Raw genomic sequence first — 18599 nt, forward strand, 5'->3', positions numbered from 1 at the left:
AAAGTCTAGCAAAGTATTACTGTCAAGATGAACTGTATTGCAAAAAATGAAGTTTGAGAAGATAATGCAGAATTAATGAAATCAATTGGGTAAAATGGAAAGTTTCCCAGGAAAAAGGAAGTGTTTCCTTCTTGGCTAAAAATGTAAAAGAATATGTTTCCAAACATTTAGTAAAAATATTGTGAATAAAGCCAAAACACTACATGTACCATATCTTTTACTTTTTAAGTTCATATATTCAGTGACTGCCCCAGATAACTGAGATAAAATTTCTTAATTTACATGTTCACAGTTCACAAATAAAAAAGGGTGAAATAAAGGACAGTGAGCAGGAAGCACACAGAACAAAGAGCCTACACAGGCTGTTCCAGATCACAGGATGCCCAAGTTGAAAAGGATGATGAACAGCATATAAGAGAGCAAGTGCTAGTGCACCAAAAGCTCTCTGCAGGCAACCATAAAATCTGGCCATTAAGAGTGTGGATGACAATTTGGGGAAGGTGAATCCTAGCACTGTATTTCCAAAAATTCAAAGTGTTCAATCATTAGGGTTTTTTTTTTTTAAATCTACACAACCATTATTTTGTGAAAAACAGAATCTGTAAGTAAGTGTTCAGTTTGTAGAATCTTAATTCCAGGAATGTACCATGAAAATTTATAACTATCAGAATTCCCAGATAGCATGTAAGCAATCCTGATGACTGGGGGTTTCTGGAAACTGTAGTACAAAAATGTAACTTTTCCTAATTCTGTTCCCAAGCAGTGAAGATTGTCATGATTGTTTCCTCCTCACTATCCACTTATAAGCATGATCTTCTGCTTATCTGCATTGCTTTTCAAATAAATGCTATCTTCTAAATAATATTTTTTTCTGTTTTCTTTCACAAGCTTAAACCTTCTCAAATCTTTCTTTGCCCAAAGGACCATAAGCATGCAATATAGTATACACTAACTGGGAGTAAGTCCCACTGAATACAGTGTGGCTTATTTCTACTCTGGTACCATAATGTGTGTACTGTAATAATTGTTTAACTATCTCAGTGTCCAATTATTTTGTTTAAGCTAATTTTCCTAAGCATAATGGTGTAATTTCATGGTTTATTGCAACATGCATTGCATAACATAACAGAGGTCCACCTTGCTTTTCCATTCACTGCTAGCATTTCTGACAACAACGTTTGGGAAAGGTGCTATCATCAGCATTAAGCAAGTATATGACTCTTGCCATTAACACCAGGGGTAATGAATAATACAGTTCCCATTCTGTGGAAATATATTGTAATTTCCAGGTTAATGGCTCACAAATAGCTTCACATTTTATATTCAGAGCAACCTCTTATATTGCCAGTGAATAAATACAATCTCCCCAAAGAACAAAGAGATCAGTAACAGTAGTGCCTTCATTAATTTTATTACCTGTGTATCGTGAATAACAAGTTGTATTAAAATGCCTTTAATTGTTCAGCAACTTATATGTAATGACTACAAAACTATCACTCAATGAGAGAGACATTGTCAAATATAGTTATCATTAGCTGTGTTCAACGTGGAACGTTTTGTTTTAGCTTTAGATTTACAAACATTAATTTTGGCAGCAAAATTTGGTTTAGTTGCTAGCAAGATTAGAATCAGTTTTCTTGATCGGAATGATGGCTAGAACCATTCTAGCTTTATATTTCTATTATTTTATCATTTATGATGTATTCTTGTTTTTTGTTGATGGGTCTCTCTTACTAATTTTACTATGTTTTATTTGTGGTTTTTGTGCCTTGATTTTTTTATACTGTTTTTGTATTTACGGTTTGGATCTATTTTATATTGTGATGGCTTTTAGCTTTTAACAATTAACTTCTATTCGATTAGAATTACAAGAATTTTTGGAATGACAACTTAACAATGTATAATATTGAATTTCATCTTCCTCGTATGTTGTATACAGTGCACCCTTTCTTTACGTGGGGAATCCATTCCAGATTCCCCTGCGTAAAAGAAAAATGCATAAGCCACATGGCACCGTGCAGCACCACGCGTGCAGTGCGATCACACGCCCCATTACGATTTCTGGGGTGTGCAAGGCTTTTTTCCATATGGTGCGGGCGCACTTTATTATAAATTCATAGTCAGTTCAGTGAGCATTTATCTAAAAATGAAAACACTTTGCTGTATATTTCTCATAGCAGCTAATCTTCTACTCATATCTCAACAATGTGTGACTCTAATAGAATGAAAGGAAGTGTAGAAGGAATTCTGACAAAATTTCCCAATCCATGGACATCTTCAGTGTGGTAACAGTCAGCTAGATGATACAGTAAGTTTAATGTTGCTTTTAATATTATAGTTTTAAGCCTTGTGTACTGAATTTCTTTTTAAGTTTGCATATTGTAAGCTGATCACAGCCAGCGTAGTGTAGTGGTTTGAGTGTTAAGACTATGGTGCATTACAGAAAGCGGCGGTCTACTGATGCTGCTGTTTGCTCTGCGAGGGAGCTGCAGCAGCCAAACCACACGACTCCCGCGCGGAGCAAGAAAGAAGCTCCAAAATGGAGCTTCTTCCTGCAGTGCAGTTATGACGCCGCGAGGAGCCAATGGCTCACTCGCGACGTCATAAGCGACGTGCGGACACACAGCGTCTGCTATGTCAATATAGCAGCGGCCATCTGGAATGGCCGCCGCCATATTGTACGTATTCACTATGTACTAGGGTTAGGGGGTGCGGAAGTACCGCCCCTTCCTAACCCTAATACATAGTGAATAAGTACTTTATGGCGGTTTGTAACCCACCTATGACTCTGGAAACCAGGGTTTGATTCCCTGTCAGCCATGAAACCCACTGGGTGACCTTGGGCAAGTCACATGCTCTCAACCTAAGAGGAAGACAGTGGCAAAACAAATTTTGCCTAAATCACCTTAGGGTAGTCATAAGTCAGAAATGACTTGAAGGCAATCAACAACAAATTGTAAACTGATCAGAGAATGTTTTATTATGGGGCACCATACTAATGTAACACCTAAGCAAATACTTTCCAAACGTCAGGAACGATTTTGGAAAAATCACAGAGAGGAAGAATACATGATTTGCAAGCAGAAGTCCCAGCATCAAACTGTGGCACTGCCAGTTACAATGATCAGGAAATAGGAGAGATGAAAGAACTCTGCTTAAGACTCTAGAGAGTCACTGTCACACGAAACAGAAAATATTGAGCTTGACAGATAAATAGTGTTAAGGCAGCTTGCTGGGTTCATAAGCTTCACTGCAACTGTTAATTTTCCCTTAATTTCAGACTGTTCAAAAAGGAAATTAAAGCAACAACTGGTGTTTGGTCATCAGCACCATCACATATGAGCTATCTGTGTGGCAGAAGGTTTCTGTCAAATATGGCCTTAATTCTCTGTGTATTTCATCTGCTCAAATCCCATTGGAACTAAAAGAATTTAATCACTACTGTTTACTAGGTTTATGCTTATATGTATCAAAGAAAGTAAAGGGCTTTTTGCAAAATATAAATATAAAACCTGTATTTGGTGCAAAAAAAAAGTTTACTTCAAATGACTGTATCATGACATTACATTATTCATCAGTCTTCTTAAAACAGTGAGTCTCAAAAAAGGTGCTGCAAGAGCTCTCTAGGTACCAAGGAGTAGGACACTCCAATGGAGCAGGAACTTCCCAAAGAATGGAGGGACCTCATAGAATCACAGAGTTGGAAGAGACCACAAGGCCATCTAGTCCAACCCCATTCTGCCATGCAGGAACTCTCAATCCAAGCATCCCCACTGACAGATGTCCATCCAACCTCTGTTTGAAGACCTCCAAAGGAGGAGACTCCACTACACGTCAAGGGAGTGTGTTCCACTTTCGAGCAGCCCTTACTATCAGGAAGTTCCTCCTAATGTTGAGATGGAATCTCTTTTCCTGGCGCTTGCATCCATTGCTCCGGGTCCTGTTCTCTGGAGCAGCAGAAAACAAGCTTGCTCCCTCGTCAATATGACATCCCTTCAAGCATTTAAACAGGGCTACCATATCACTTCTTAACCTTCTCTTGTCCAGGCTAAACATCCCCAGCTCTCTAAGGTGTTTCTTCATAGGGTATGGTTTCCAGGACCCTTTTGATGCAATCCTAGACATGCTTAAATTTTCTGTAAGCCTTCAAAGGGCTTCAAAGCAGAGACTTGTAGGTTTCATTGGTAATATGTATCTACGGTCTAAAACCAAACTACATGAAGAGGCACAACACATAAAGAAATTGGTCAGGAAAGGAGAAGACAAGCAAATCATATGGGAAGTTTTTGAGTAAATTTAGGAGCCTGAGTACAAAATGAGGGCTTTTCACTCTTTATTCATGGGAAGCTAAATACACATAGTGGATGTAGTGGCCATCCATGACAGACGAATTGGAATGGGGATGGGTTGTTTGCTGCCCTCCCCTGGGATGAGGCAGACAATAACCAATCAGGCCATGGCAGCAATGCCATGATGGGGTTTCTGGGGGTGTGGTCAGAAGCAAAGGTTTGCCAACTACCCGCATTCCCTCATTGCACAGAAGAAACCGTTCTCTTCTACCCCTGTCCTTGTTACCTGCTGTGTCCCTTGTGTGGGCCCTGCCAAGTTGGGGTGGGGGTGGAGTCTAGGCTGTGGCACCTCAGCTTCTGCTGGCTGCCATGGCTGTGGTTGTGGTGGTGGCAGTTACCATATGGGCCAGAGAGTTTGCAAATCCTTTGGTGTACTTCTGGTGTGAGAGCATGTCAGTGTTCCATGGCATTAATTACGTAGCATTCAGATCACCAGGGGTCATATACTTGGCACAAGCATTAACACTGCAATGTTTATGCTTTAATATCTTGTTTACGGCTTTGCATGTTGCATTTGTCAATAATTCCATTTAGATGCTCTTTCTCGTAAACAGATGGAGCGCTTCTGGAACTGGGCCCTTGGGGAGGCTCAACTGGTAGAACTGATGCCTGACATCTGTGGAGCCTTGCCAGCGGGAGGTGACAAGGGCCTTTGGTCTCTCAGTCACTGCTAGTACAAGGAGGAGTTATCTTCTATGACACCTCTGTCACCAGACATTCTGTATGGTTTAAGATCCGTATGAGTTGGTATTTTCATATTGCCATACGAAGCTCTTTTTTGCCATTTGGCAGCATTAACCACATTTTTGGTGAGCTGCATATTAGTGAGCTTGTGTTGTCATACAAGCACGTTAAGTCAGAAAAGGCTTTACTATGATGTTAATTTTGTTCTACAGTCTATTACACTCCTTATTAGATCTTCCAATAATGACCAGCATAGCAAAGGTTTAAAGATTTCTTTCCAACTTTGTTCAGATACTGCCATTTGTCAAATACAGGCTCTTTGTCAATATATTTAGGTTAAGGACACCAGTTCATGGCCCTTGTTTGTTCATCAGGAACTTTCTCCTTTGACCAAGCATCAATGCTGGGCAGTGACGTCTAGGGCTTTGGCTACTTTGGACCTAAGCAATGTCCACTTTGCAACTCATTAAATTCAGATTGGAGCAGTGTCTAAAGCTGCTGCCATAGGCTTTCAAGTCAACGTCATAAAATGGATTGGTCACTAGAGATCATTGACATACTCAAGGTACAGTGGGAGGCTGCAGTGTTAATGTTGTTTCTTTGTTTTTCAGATCCCTGCCACAGGCCGTCGAGGGTTCGAGTATTACTGTATGGCGTGATCTATGGGGTTGCCTGGCAAGCAAGACTAAGCCACTTTGGTATTCACTTGAGCCTTGGCAATGTTGCCTGTTTACACTGTTTGGGCAAGCAGGGTCTACATGGCATGCCCTATTGCCCTTGTTCTTTAAGGAACACTGTGGGCCTACGCCCCAGGTATTGCTTATTCACCTGGATGGTAATGATCTAGGGCTGTTATAGAGTAAGGTGATTAGTCTGCAGGTCCTGCATGATTTTTGCCTTATCTAGCAGTCATGGCCTGGTGTGCATATTATGTAGTCTGCCATGCTCCCGCGGTACAAGGTAGAAATGTGGTGGTGACCCTATTGCTGTTGACATAGCCTGGAGGTGGGCTAATAGGGAAATTCAAAAAGCCCTTGAGGCTGGGCTACGCCGCTATCTCTCTCACCCCCAGATCACATTCCAGATGCTAGAGTTCTACAAGGTGGACAGAGTTCACATATCCTAAGTAGGTAATTCAACAGACCTGCACCATGGCATTAAGGAGGTGCTCAGTGGTGAGGTGGGAGATATGGGCTAAACAGATGCTTGACCATGTCTGTGGCATAAATATTTGGATTATATTTCGGTGAGCATCTTGGACACCATTTAGGTGGAAGGGACATTTCTGGAACTACCTCTTTAGGCCTTTGAACCTGAGGGGTGGCAGAAAGAAATTGCCCATGGGTCTGGCTTGAAAGTTAAAACCCATCCTTAATCTTCGTGGATTGAGAAGGAGGCTTTCTGGTTCAGCTTCCTGATAGCCAGTGAATAACCCAGATTTTGGGTTGTCATTGAGGGCTCAGATGTTATTGTCCTGATAAGCTGCAGAGGTAGTGTGCGGTAAGATACCGGATGCAGCTTCTCCTACACTTGGTTATTGTTAGAAATCACCATATTTTCTGGCATATAAGACAACTGGGCGTATAAGACAACCCCCAACTTTTCCAGTTAAAATATAGAGTTTGGGATATACTCACCGTATAAGACTACTGCTCTTCCAATGCACACAAAATAAAAATTAAAAAAAAACATCAGATTTGATTTCAGTGTGGTAATTTTAATTCAAATGCTTATGACATGCAGGTACTTAGCAGGAAACCTTGTTGTATACAAAGCCTGCTTGGACTGGTCAGCTCTCCCTGCCTGCCCAGCCCTCCCTGTCTCCAAGACTATCAGAGTGGTAGCTGCTTTCATATGATTGCCACATATGGCAGGGATGCATCCGTGGCCGTTTTTGAGCTCCCCCCCCCCACCATATGCAGCGACCTCAGATTCTCCAGTCTGGCTCGGAAGTTTCAGCACCTGCCCTATAAGATGATACCCGGCGTATAAGACGACCCCCGACTTCTGAGAAGATTTTCCTGGGTTAAAAAGTAGTCTTATACATCAGAAAATACAGTAATTACAGTTCCATTAAGTATTTAATAAATATGTCAATAAATGGCCCTGTTTTATCCCATCTTTGTGTCTGGTCTCATTATTCTGAGGTTGGGCAGCAATAGAAAGGATGTCAAAGTTGGACCTTACTAGGTTTTAGGCAGATACGTGGAGAGAAAGAAGAGTAGACAAAATAAAAAATAGAAGGAGCAAACAAGAATACAGGAAAACTTATGCAGAATAAGAAAAGCTTAAATTGAACACTCTGAGCACAAGCAGACCAATATAACAAACCAAACAGCCATATTATCAAAGTGATAAAAGAAATAAAAATTAGGCTGGAAAAAAATCTCTCTAATTATTTAAACAATATGCAATTTCCCAAACTGTTTTAAGAACTGTTACAATGTCATTTTAAAGTGTCCGGCTAGAAAGTAAGAGTCCAAACTGAATGAATATTTGAGGATCAAGAACATCTTGTTAATAGCCTTGGTACTATTGGGAACATTGAATTTTGAACTATGCTTTGGTTATACACAGTGCACAATTTCAAATCTGTCCCCTATTCTAATTAAAAGATAACATACCAAAATTCAAACTTTAAAGTACTATTCTTTCACAAAGTGCTCTACTAATATAATTCATGTGATAATAGGAAACTATGTTCATAAAATCCCTAAGAAGATTATCTGAATCAACTGCCATGTAATTACCATTCACCATCTGCTCCACCAGGGCCTCAGCTGATCTACTGGCATCTTGGAGTTTCCTGTGCTTCTCAGGCTTTTCTCGTTCGATGGCCTGCAATATAAGGGCACAGTTGAATATTTCACATGAAAGAGTTTTAAAAATAAGCTACAACCTGCCAAAGAATTGCCTAGTCATCATGGTTGCCCACAGGTATTTTAAAAAGCAATGGCTGCAATGCTATTAAACTATTACCAGTGGATCATAAATACCAGGATGCTGTAATCCTGAAGATAAACATAAAAATTCAAAAAAAGTGCAACACCCTCCCCCCCCCCCCCCGTTCTCCTCTGGTAAGCCTTGAGTTCAGAACCTGTAGTGAAGATGTAGTGAAAATGCCAGTGAAGACATTTTCTGTAGCTCATGACATGTGTCTGCGCTGGTGGTTTTTTCTCTTCAATCCTGAGACCTGTCCGCATGGGTTATTTACTCTGAATTTTCTCTGGGGCTTGCTGTGTGCTGTTTACATTAGGCAGGCCCCAAATCCCAAACTGAACACATGTTGTCTTCATAATGTCTGCACCTGATTCAACATTTCCTCCCCTTAACCCAAATTAATAAACTTTACCTTTTACTCTATCTTTCTAACTCTCACCACAGAGAGAACAGATCGCTGACTTCTCACACAGTTTCTGTGAGCCATCTGGCTCTGCCATTCAAGATGTGAGTAAATATGAGGTCAGAATGAGGTGCCCAACACCAATAATCTGGCTGGGTGCTGCATGTCCCCATTATGCCCTATAGGCATCCAGAGTGGCCATACGTCACCCTGCTTTCAGGCATTTTGGAGGCATGGCAGTTACATGTGCAAGCCCCCAATACACAGGGAAGCCACTGCAGAAGAGCTGCTAAGGCTGCTTTTCCACAACCAAAAAAAAAAAAAAGTGGTTGAAAAACATTCCTTTTTCAGCCAGTGCCATCGTGATTTGGGGCTGCCGTGTGTGGCTGTCACGGTCTCAATCCATCTTCGGGTGGGGCAGCTTCATGCAGCCCCATCCGAGCCATCTATTTTGGCCCTAAGTCCCACTGTGTTTCATTACAACTCTACTTGCCTTCTGAATTTATTGCACTGCAAGCTACAGAACAGGGGTGCAAAACTTCCATTGATTTAGATCAGCTGCCAGCATGGTAAGGAATTATAGGAGCTATAGTCTAAAATATCTGGAAGGCCAAAGTTCCCCAGTCCTACTATGCAGGCTGAAACAACATATGGAGCTATTTTTCTAAATATACAGCAAAGAAAGAAAGCAGTTTACAGTTAGCTTACTTGTGAAAACTACAGAAAACCCATTATGATGGGAACTGTTTAATAGCAATATACCTTTATAAATCATAAAAAAACAAAATAGACAACACAGCAAAGAACACAAAGAACATGTGTATATTATCTCACTGAAGTCAACATTATAAAGATATTCTGTATAAAAGATCAATATCATGTCCTGTACACTGGATTTAGCAGAACAATATCAGTAAAACATAACTACAAAAGTGCGTTTTGAGCTTTTAAAACACTAGAGATTATCATCCTTATTGAACAATTGCACTAAGATTATCAGATGACAACATGCTTATTCTGTCATTATCCCATCCTTATACCATCCTTTTTGTGTGATTGTACAAAGATTATGAGGTGACCTCATGCTTATCCTGTCCTTCTCCTGTCAATGAAGTAGAAAGGCTCTATCACTTTGTATTAATGGAAACTCCTGTTAATACAAAGTGACAAGGCCATTCCACTTCACTGATGGGAGAGGACAGAATAAGCACGACACAATAAGGATGGGAGCAATCTACTTCACTCTTCTCTTTTCCCCATGTGACAATCTCCACTGGCAAATACATCTCACCTCTTTCCATTCCCAAAAAGGAAGTGGAATGGGACACAATAATGAGTTTGCTGAACAGAGCCCTGTTATCCTGATTGTGTTTCAAATTGTGGTCACATTGAAATGTGGGTATTCCCATTATTAGTTCTGATCTCTTGAGGACTGAATGGCCTCTGAAATTATGACTTCATATATCAGTTACTGATAGATCTATCACCCATTCACATGGAATGCCAGCTTAAGAGCAAGGCTGTTTGAAATTAAAGTTGTTGTTTTGTTTTGTTTTTCAAAAATGGCTTTATTTTTATTCATTTTTGCCCTGAAAAGGTCTACGACAATGACAAAGATATTTATGACATTCATTTAATGTCATAAATGCCCAGATTTGCTGCATTATTTCCATTTAGGGTAGGATGACAGTTCCCTACATCCTAAAAGTCCATAAAGGATTCCCCCACCACAAACTTGGAGTTTTCGAACAGTTCTTGGTATATAATCAAGTACAATTTGTGTTTGAATAAATCAGATGCCAGAGCAAGTTGCTTTAGAAACATAATTCATATGGTTGAGTATTTGCCTACATTAACTCTTTCTCTGAGGTCTGACAGGTTCCCTTCTTTTCTGTATATTGCAAATTCAGGACTCTGGAGTACTGCTTCTGAGCGGGTCATCCAACTGTGAAGTTCTGTTGTATCAACATCAAACCTAGGATCAAAAAAGGGGAAATCTTTATAGTTATTACTTCTAAAAAGTTATAATACAGGCTTATAACACATGTTTAAGCAGAAGTTGAAATCTAAAGTGAAAAAGCTATCACAACAAAGCCATTAGAACAAAGAGAATGATTTAAATCACACATGGGCAACTGGAGATGGTTTGGAGACCAAATTTTGGCCTTTGGGATGCTTCCAGAGCCACACACAGTGAAAACATATCTTGTTTTAAAAATTCAGAATTCAAAACTGGAAATGGCTTCTGGCCAGTTTTGGGATTTATTTTCTTACTTTTTTGGAGGGGCATCCAGAAGACATTTGAAATGGGGAATCAATCCATAGTCAATTAGCTTACTTGCTGTTCACCACTATGATCTTTGGAATAGCGGTATATAAATAAAACAAATTATTAATTATTATTATGGTCAAAACTGTAAAATGTCAGCTTCAGAAAACCTCCAAGATCAGTTGTAGCTTTGTAGTGGGGGTGGACTTAGGTGAATGAGGCCCATGTGCTGCAAAAAAGATATTCCATATGTTGGTGTGTGTGTGTGTGTGCTTGTATCTTTTCAGCTGCATGTTCCATCCCCATGCTCTAAAAGGTGTCATATCAATATATAGTATACTGTCAATATAGATGTACAGTCCTCCCTTCATGAAGGTTAGGAGAATGAGACCCCTGCAAATATGGAAAATCGTGAATAACTCCACCCCCCACTCAGAAGCCAGTTAAAGGGAAGAGTGAGTGGGGGAAAGAGGAGCAGGGGTGCACACTCCTTTTTTTCCCACTCTCCTGCCCCTTTAATTGGCTCCCTGTCCCTTCTTCTCTGCAATCATCTCTTTGGGAAGAGGTGCCTTGGCCCCTCTGAGACCTTGTTCCTGATCCTTTCCCTGGGCAGCTCAAGGAAAGGATCAGGGAGGCCAAGGTGAAGGCAAGAGGTGTCTTGGCCCCTCTGAGGAAAGGAAAGGATCGGGGAAGAGAAGGCAAGAGGTGCCTTCACCCCTCTGAGACCCTTCTTCTGCCAGATCCTTTTCCTGGTCAGCCCAAGGAAAGGATCGGGGTAAAGAAGAGACGTGCATTGGTCTCTCTGAGACCCTTCTTCTCCCTGATCCTTTCTCTGGGCAGCCCAAGAACAGGATGGAGGAGGGGAAGGCAAGAAATGCTTTGGCTTCTCCCAGACCCTCCTCCTCTCCAAACCTAATCCTCTCCTTGGGCTGCCCAGGGAGAGGATCAGAGCGCAGAAGGATTTTTGCCTCCTGCCTTTGCCTCCCTGATCTCTCCCTGGGCTGCCCAAGGAGAGATAGGGCAGGGAAAGGGAGGAGGAATGCCTGCATTAGCAGCCTTGGCCTCACGAATAATTGAAATTGTGCATCTCAAGGCCGCAAATATGGAGGGCTGACTGTAGTTCATAAATGTACAAACACATTTTAATATGAAACTTTTTCTGCTTACATAATAGATAAAGTTTTACAATTCGTGAATATGAAGGGACAACTGTAATATCATATTCTGAATTCCAGTGTGAGGTGATATTTATGTAAATATATTTTCCTTGTCTCTATAATAAAATAACTCACTTGGACCTCATGCTAGATACCTCAAATTTGACAGTGTTTTCTATTTTTGCCCAAGTTGTACTTTTATGGTTCACATCAACATTCTTCTCTTCCCTCCATGCTTCCATTTCTTCTTTATTTTCATGTCTCTCCCCCCCCCCCCCTTCTGCCTTTCTGCTACATCCTTCTAGGCATAATCTTCTGAAAAGCACATTGGGGCAGGCCGACCTCTATGTATCAATGGAGGAAAAGTCCCCACCACAACAAATTAAGACAGGCCTAAAACTATGCATCACAGATGGAAACACAAACCTCACCCCTGGAAAATGACCCTCGTGTGTTAAGAAATTACAGTTTCTTTAGCAATATATATAACTAAATTATACCTGAACAGTTTTAACATTGCTCCATGGATTGGAGACAGTTTTCAGTAGTTACAATCTCCTACTGGATTATGCCCAATCCAGGCTATCAGAATTTGGGGCAAGCTATCAGTCAGCTAGTTTTTACTGTTTTGTTGAGCAAATGGTGTTACTGGAAGAGTGGGAATGTTGTTACAGAATTTTAATGACAGCTCAAGAGCAAGAATTCAGTTCATCCTAAGTAAATACTTGACATTTGTTTTAATATTTGACATTATATTTGAATTTGGCTGTTGTTGGCTCAGCTGTTTATTTTTAGAGGGAGGGTGAGCTTTTCTGAAAGTCACTAAATGTGGAGACACTAGATGGAGCACCTATCCTGCTTTAAAGTGCCTTTCCTTTCACACAGAAGGACACACTACTAGAAATACAGTCAGAGATCTCAACAATGACTCTCAAATGGCATTCTTATAGTGATACAGAATATTTCATACTAAAACTGTTTTTAGTATGAATATGTGGCACTGAAAGTATTTTCTAAAATTTCTAAAAAGTATTTCATAAGTACTTTACAAACCGTAAAGAGTTAAGAATGTAGATATTAAATGTGTAATGTCTTAGACAATACTACATATATGTTGACTATGTGTATTGAAACAGAGTCAGCTTTCTGGATAACCTAAATGGAGAAACTTCAATTCTGTATTTACTGGTGAATTGTTAAGTACTAGAATAGAGTAGAAATATTGGCCCCATACAGACTGCCAAAATAAAGCTGCTTCAGGTCACTTTGGCATCCTACATGCATCCTAAGAGTCCACAATCTGCACCAAAGCTGCTCGCCAGTCCTTAGGACTGGATCATGGTTTTGTCGCAGCTTCCAGACTCTTTGGACGCATGCATCATTTAAACAGCATACCTCCAAAATGACCCGAAGCAGCTTTATTTTGGCCTGTCTGTATGGGGCCATAGAGAGATGCCCAGACTGGAGATGCTGCAAAGGAACCTGAACTTTAATGTGAAAGCAAATTCTGTCAGAACCAATATGAAAAGGACATTCAATGAAAAAGACTGAGAATACCCTTGTCATGAAAACTCATTAGAAACAGAACCACTGGAGCATAATGGCACTGAAAGAAAACCTGATGAATTTCTGGGTTAGATACTTTAGGAAGCTGATTTCATCTCTAGTTCTCTCCCCCCCCCCCCCCCTTTCAGTCTTGATTAAGTTTCTAAAGAAGTATCTTCCTCAGAAAGGGATAAAGTCCAGGCTTGCCTTTGATCTTCTACAGCCTTTCCTAAGCCAACTACATGGCCAGAAATTCTATCAAGCTAAGGAAATGACTTCAAGGCACACAACAAACAAACAAACAAACAAACAAACAATGGAGCCTAAGGATCTTGTACTAATTTTAAGATGATTTGTTCCTGGACTGGTTACAGTTTCACTTTAACCACTCAGATCAAGTTACTAATTAGAAAAAGATGATACTGCTTGTTAAAGTTGAAGGTGATAGGAAAAAAGGAAGACTGTGTTACAGGTGGATAGATTCAGTCAAGGAAATCATACCCCTGAGTTGCAAGACCTTAAGGGAGCTGTTGATAAAAGGGTATCCTGGAAGTCTCTCATGCATAGGGCCATCATAAGTCAAAGCTGGCTTGACAACAGTTAAGAACAACAAAGCCCCAGAGGTCTCAATGTATCATCAGTCACAAATTCAGACCATTAGTAGGCATATTTTAAAGGGCTTAGAAATTTCTCTGAAATTACAACATGATCCATTCTCTCCATACATGTTTTTTCTTTGTTTTTTACCCATGACCAAGAGAAGGAAGAATCAGGAGATGTAGAGCTCATCCTTTAGGTCCAAAACACACTGCAGAAATAATCCAGTTTGAGACAGCTTTAAGTGCTCTGGCTCAGTGCTAGGGAATCCTCAGAATTGTAGTTTATTGGGGCACCAGAGCTCTCTGACAGAGAAGGCTAAATGTCTCGCAAAACTACAGTTTCCAGAATTCCCCAGCACTGAGCAAGGGCAGTTAAAGCAGTCTCAAACTGGATTATTTCTGCAGTTTGTTTTAGTGACAATGGAATTATATGGGCTGAGGTAAATTGGTTCTGCCAGATAATGGGATTTCCCACACCTCTTGTTTGGAGATATACCAAAGACTGAGGATGGCCTCAAATGGGCTAAATGATGGGCTAAAGCAGAAATGAAAATAACAGCAGCTCCTGGGTCTGCAGCTCTCCGTGAAACCCTAAGATTTATTCTATGTTTTGCTTGTAACAATTTTAGTAAAAATTGATGAATTGTACAGGGGAGGCTCAATCCACTAAGAAAGTCAGCACCTTTTCCCCATGAAAGTCTTCCTGTGGGTGTGTTAATAAGAAGCATTGATAGCACATTGTGAAATTCACTTTGCATTCAGTGGGTGATGCTTTGTACGATGCCCAGAGTTGCTCTTAGCTGTGGAAGCCTTTTGCTATAGCTCTAGTGAGTCCTTGGATCTGTGTAGCATTACTAAACAGAGCCCCATGAATTATAAATATTTTGTACTGCAAGTTAAAGAAAAAGGAACTTAAGGAAACTTAAACCAAAATATTTTACCACTTATGAAATTTAATATTAAAATTGACACAGTCGATTATTGTATTTGCCTCCATCATTCAGCATGCCAGGCGAGAAGTGTAATTGCTCTTATTGTTATATTATCAGAATTCAAGCACAGCATGCTGTGATCCCAGGAAAGATAAGCCTCTCTAAGAAGCCTCTCAGTGCCATCCAACAGGCCCTTTCTGAACTACCATGACTGCCATATTGTGATTATAACTTTCCAGATATGTACAAGGTTGTGAAGAAATCTGAAATACTCCAAAATTTAAAACTGTCCACATGGATGGCTGAGATAGTAACACTTTTGCAACATACACAAACTTTGCTTCTTGTACAAAATTATTAAAATATTGTGTATGAAATTACCATCAGGCTATGTGTATAAAGTTTAATTGAAATATAAATGAATTTCATGTTTAGACTTATGTTCCATCTCTAAGATATCTCATTATGTAAATGCAAGTATCCAAAAATCCACCAAAATCAAAATCAAAATACTTCTAATCCCAAGCATTTCAGATAAGGGATACTCAACCTGTATTATTGCCTATAATTACTATAACATACAGTCAGCCGTGCAGATCCATGCATTCTTCATCAACAGATTTAAGCATCCATGCCTTTAAAATAGTGTGTGTGTGTGTGTAAATTATGGGACTTGAGCATATACAGATTTTTGTATCCACAGAGTTCTGGAACCAAACCCCAGTGGATACCGAGGGCCCACTATAGTAATTTCACTCTGGTTCAGCATGGTGCTTATTCCACCACTACTATTTTTTACCTTTCATGCAGAAAACTCAATAATCCTTCTAAAAGTAATTTTCATACTGTTCACTGTCTATTGAGATGTTCTTTAGTTTAGCAGGAAAGAATGATGTAACACCTACTGTCTTTCATCTTTCATCTCAAGCATGTGGGAATGGGTGCCCTGCCTTCAGATGTTTTTGGAGTGTAGCTAGCATGGACAATGAGGGGAAATTGTAGTTGTAGTCCAGAAAGATCTGGAGGGTCAACCAACTCTCACCATTCCAAAATCCCACAGTTATGATCTCATTTTGTACCGAACCAAGGTAAAAAAGTATTCATCAGTCTCTTTCTGTTCCCCCCCCCCCTCAAAGACAATTGGCTAATATTACTGTAAAGTGTGTGTTTATCATTCACTTCTGATACTATTCATGCATTCTTAATACATTATAAACTGAAATAGGTTCTCATATATGATAAATTATAAAGCATGCAATTGGTTCTCCAACTAGATGCCTGTGGGATGCAGGACATGAGTGCAACAGCATTCACCTGTTCCTTACAAACTCATAAGTAGGGGCAATCTGCAATTGTTTGTATTTAATTTTGAATAAAAATGTCATTTGAAGAAGAAGTGCCTTTTTTCTTTATCTCACCTTTTTCTAATTTCTGAATCCACAACAATTTGCCGCTTCTTCTGGGGTGGAGGTGGTGGCAGCTCCTCTTTAGCATGCTTAACCAGGATTTGTTCTCTGGTGGTCACCATAGTTACAGTTTCCATTACTGTTGTCTGTGTTAGTGATGTCTGACTGGTAGCAACAGCCTGTGAAATCTGTGAGAAGTATTGAACAGAGGTCACACATTGCTTGAAAGACTTTAATAAAGACTGTTTGGAGTGCCAATAGAAAATAATGAGAAACTGCTCTTCCTTGTTCACAGGTTGACCTTCAGAACAAAACAACACTGTATTGAACCAAAACCAAATTGTTTTATCTGACTCATGGTGGATGAATAAGACATATGGAAAAAAATCAATATCAAAATCAGGACCTAACTTAAACAGATTGTATTTTGGAGATTTGATATTTCAAGTCAACCAAAGAAATGAAAACACCAATGTTTCATTTAGTGAGATAACGTATAGAATGAACATACAAACTTAAACATTCCTTACTTCATTAGCTGTCTGTACCAGAAGCGAAACGTCATATAGTTCAGATAACTAACTGGAGAAGAACCCATCACATATTCACAAACAATCAATTTATTTTGTGTGTGTTTCAAAATGACCTGTGCTCATTTTTTACTAATGAAGTCATTCTTCAGGCAAGTCAATAGAAAATAGCACTATTGATGCCTTTAATGAATCTTTTTTCTTCCTTGCATCCCAGAGCATTTTCTCAATTGTCTTCCACAACAATCAAATGATATATGCTACATCTGTAGAGTATGGAAGTGCTCTTTCTACAGCCCTCATGCTTTTGTGATCTCAGAACAGTAAATAAAATAAAATACGAGAGAGAGAGAGAGAGAGAGAGAGAGAGATACAAAGCTCACTTCTGCATGCATGAAAAAGCTCTAACATATGGCCTCTCTCATACTGCTAGGGAGATTCTAAACTAGTTTTCACAGTCATATCAATTTTATTTATTTATTTATTTATTTATTTATTTATTTATTTATAGCATCCCCCTATATGGAACCCAAGGCAGCTCACATAAAATTAAAAGCAAACAACAGTTAAACAAAACAAAAGATACAAAAGTTGGGGGGGGGGACCCAATTCTGTTAAAAACAGAACAATACACCTCATTAAAGAATCCTGCTGCCACAGTAAGGGACTCAACAGATGGGCAGCTCCACATCGCCTGTCTTTGCCCCGAGTCGGTGCTGCAGCAACCGCATGCTGCAGCACCGACACACTGTCAAAAAGAAGCTGCCTTGAGTGGCTTCTTTTTTGCGGTGTCACAAACAGGAAAAGGCGCTGCCATGATCCCACTTCCTGCTAATGATGTTTAGATGCTGTATGGTGCTTGAGTCATCATGGCAGCCCCCTGTGTGGATGGGTGGCTGCCGTGATCACGCCTCCATTCTGTATTAGGGTTTGGGAGCATGTGGTTGCTGGGTGCTCCTGAACCCTAATTTTGGCCCAAGGATGGCCCTTTCCACCCGTCTGTACAGGGCCTAAGTTAATAGCTGAAGACCTGCCTAAATAAAGGGCTGTTACTAACATATCAACTGCATCTCTGCCATTATGAGAGGAAAGGTTAGTATGAACTAACATTTCTACTAGAATATTTGACAGACATTTTAGTAAACATGACTGCATCATTATCAAGAAAATTAATAAAACTGTATCATAGAAAGAAGGAACATTTCATTGTTGTTGTTGTTGTTGTTGTTGTTGTTGTCATCTGCTCCCAAGTCAACCTCAACTCATTGGGACCCTGTGGGTGAGACATCGCCAAGACTCCATGTCCTTCACTGGTCTGCTCAGGTCCCACAGGCTAGGCCTGTGGCCTCTCTGATTAATTTTAACCATCTGGCATGTGAGTGGACTAGGCTGCAGCCACTGTGGTAATAGTTATGGCCAGAAAGCCCTGATCCCCCCCTCCCCTTGTATGCCCTGACCACATAAGGTAATAGAGTGGTGGCAGATTATGATAGGTGGACTGGGATGTCCTGTCATATTGTGATCAGCAGACAGAGTTGTGTTGTCAAATGCTGATTGGACAAAAGAAAACTATACTGAGACCAATTGATACCAGTCTGTATACAGTATAAGCCTGTACCCACTGTATATCTGTGTCCCAGTAATGGCAACCCTGAGCACTCAAGTTTTTGTAATAAAACCAATATCTTGGACCCAAACTGTGTGTTCATTGCCTGCGAGTCCAGTGGAGGCTGAACTTTACCAAGGCAAAGGTGACAGGCATATGGTCACATAATATGTAAAAGA

The 18599-nt window shown here is 40.1% G+C and overlaps 1 protein-coding gene across 8 annotated transcripts in view; it reads right to left on the bottom strand.

Moving 5' to 3' along the window:
* LOC149319486 (dystrophin-like) overlaps positions 1-18599 on the bottom strand; it is a 1434671-nt gene that overhangs the window by 799252 nt on the left and 616820 nt on the right. For all 8 annotated transcript variants that reach the window (XM_089511816.1, XM_089511819.1, XM_089511811.1 and 5 more), the window contains 3 exons: positions 16297-16472; positions 10228-10351; positions 7784-7871 (listed from right to left, as the gene is read on the bottom strand). In XM_089511816.1, the coding sequence (XP_089367942.1) occupies positions 7784-7871; positions 10228-10351; positions 16297-16472 (388 nt within the window). The remainder of the gene's footprint in view (positions 1-7783; positions 7872-10227; positions 10352-16296; positions 16473-18599) is intronic.

Source organism: Sceloporus occidentalis, unplaced genomic scaffold, assembly GCF_023333645.1.
Source record: "Sceloporus occidentalis isolate IW3139 unplaced genomic scaffold, rSceOcc1.0.p SCAF_2, whole genome shotgun sequence".
Lineage (NCBI taxonomy): Eukaryota > Metazoa > Chordata > Lepidosauria > Squamata > Phrynosomatidae > Sceloporus > Sceloporus occidentalis.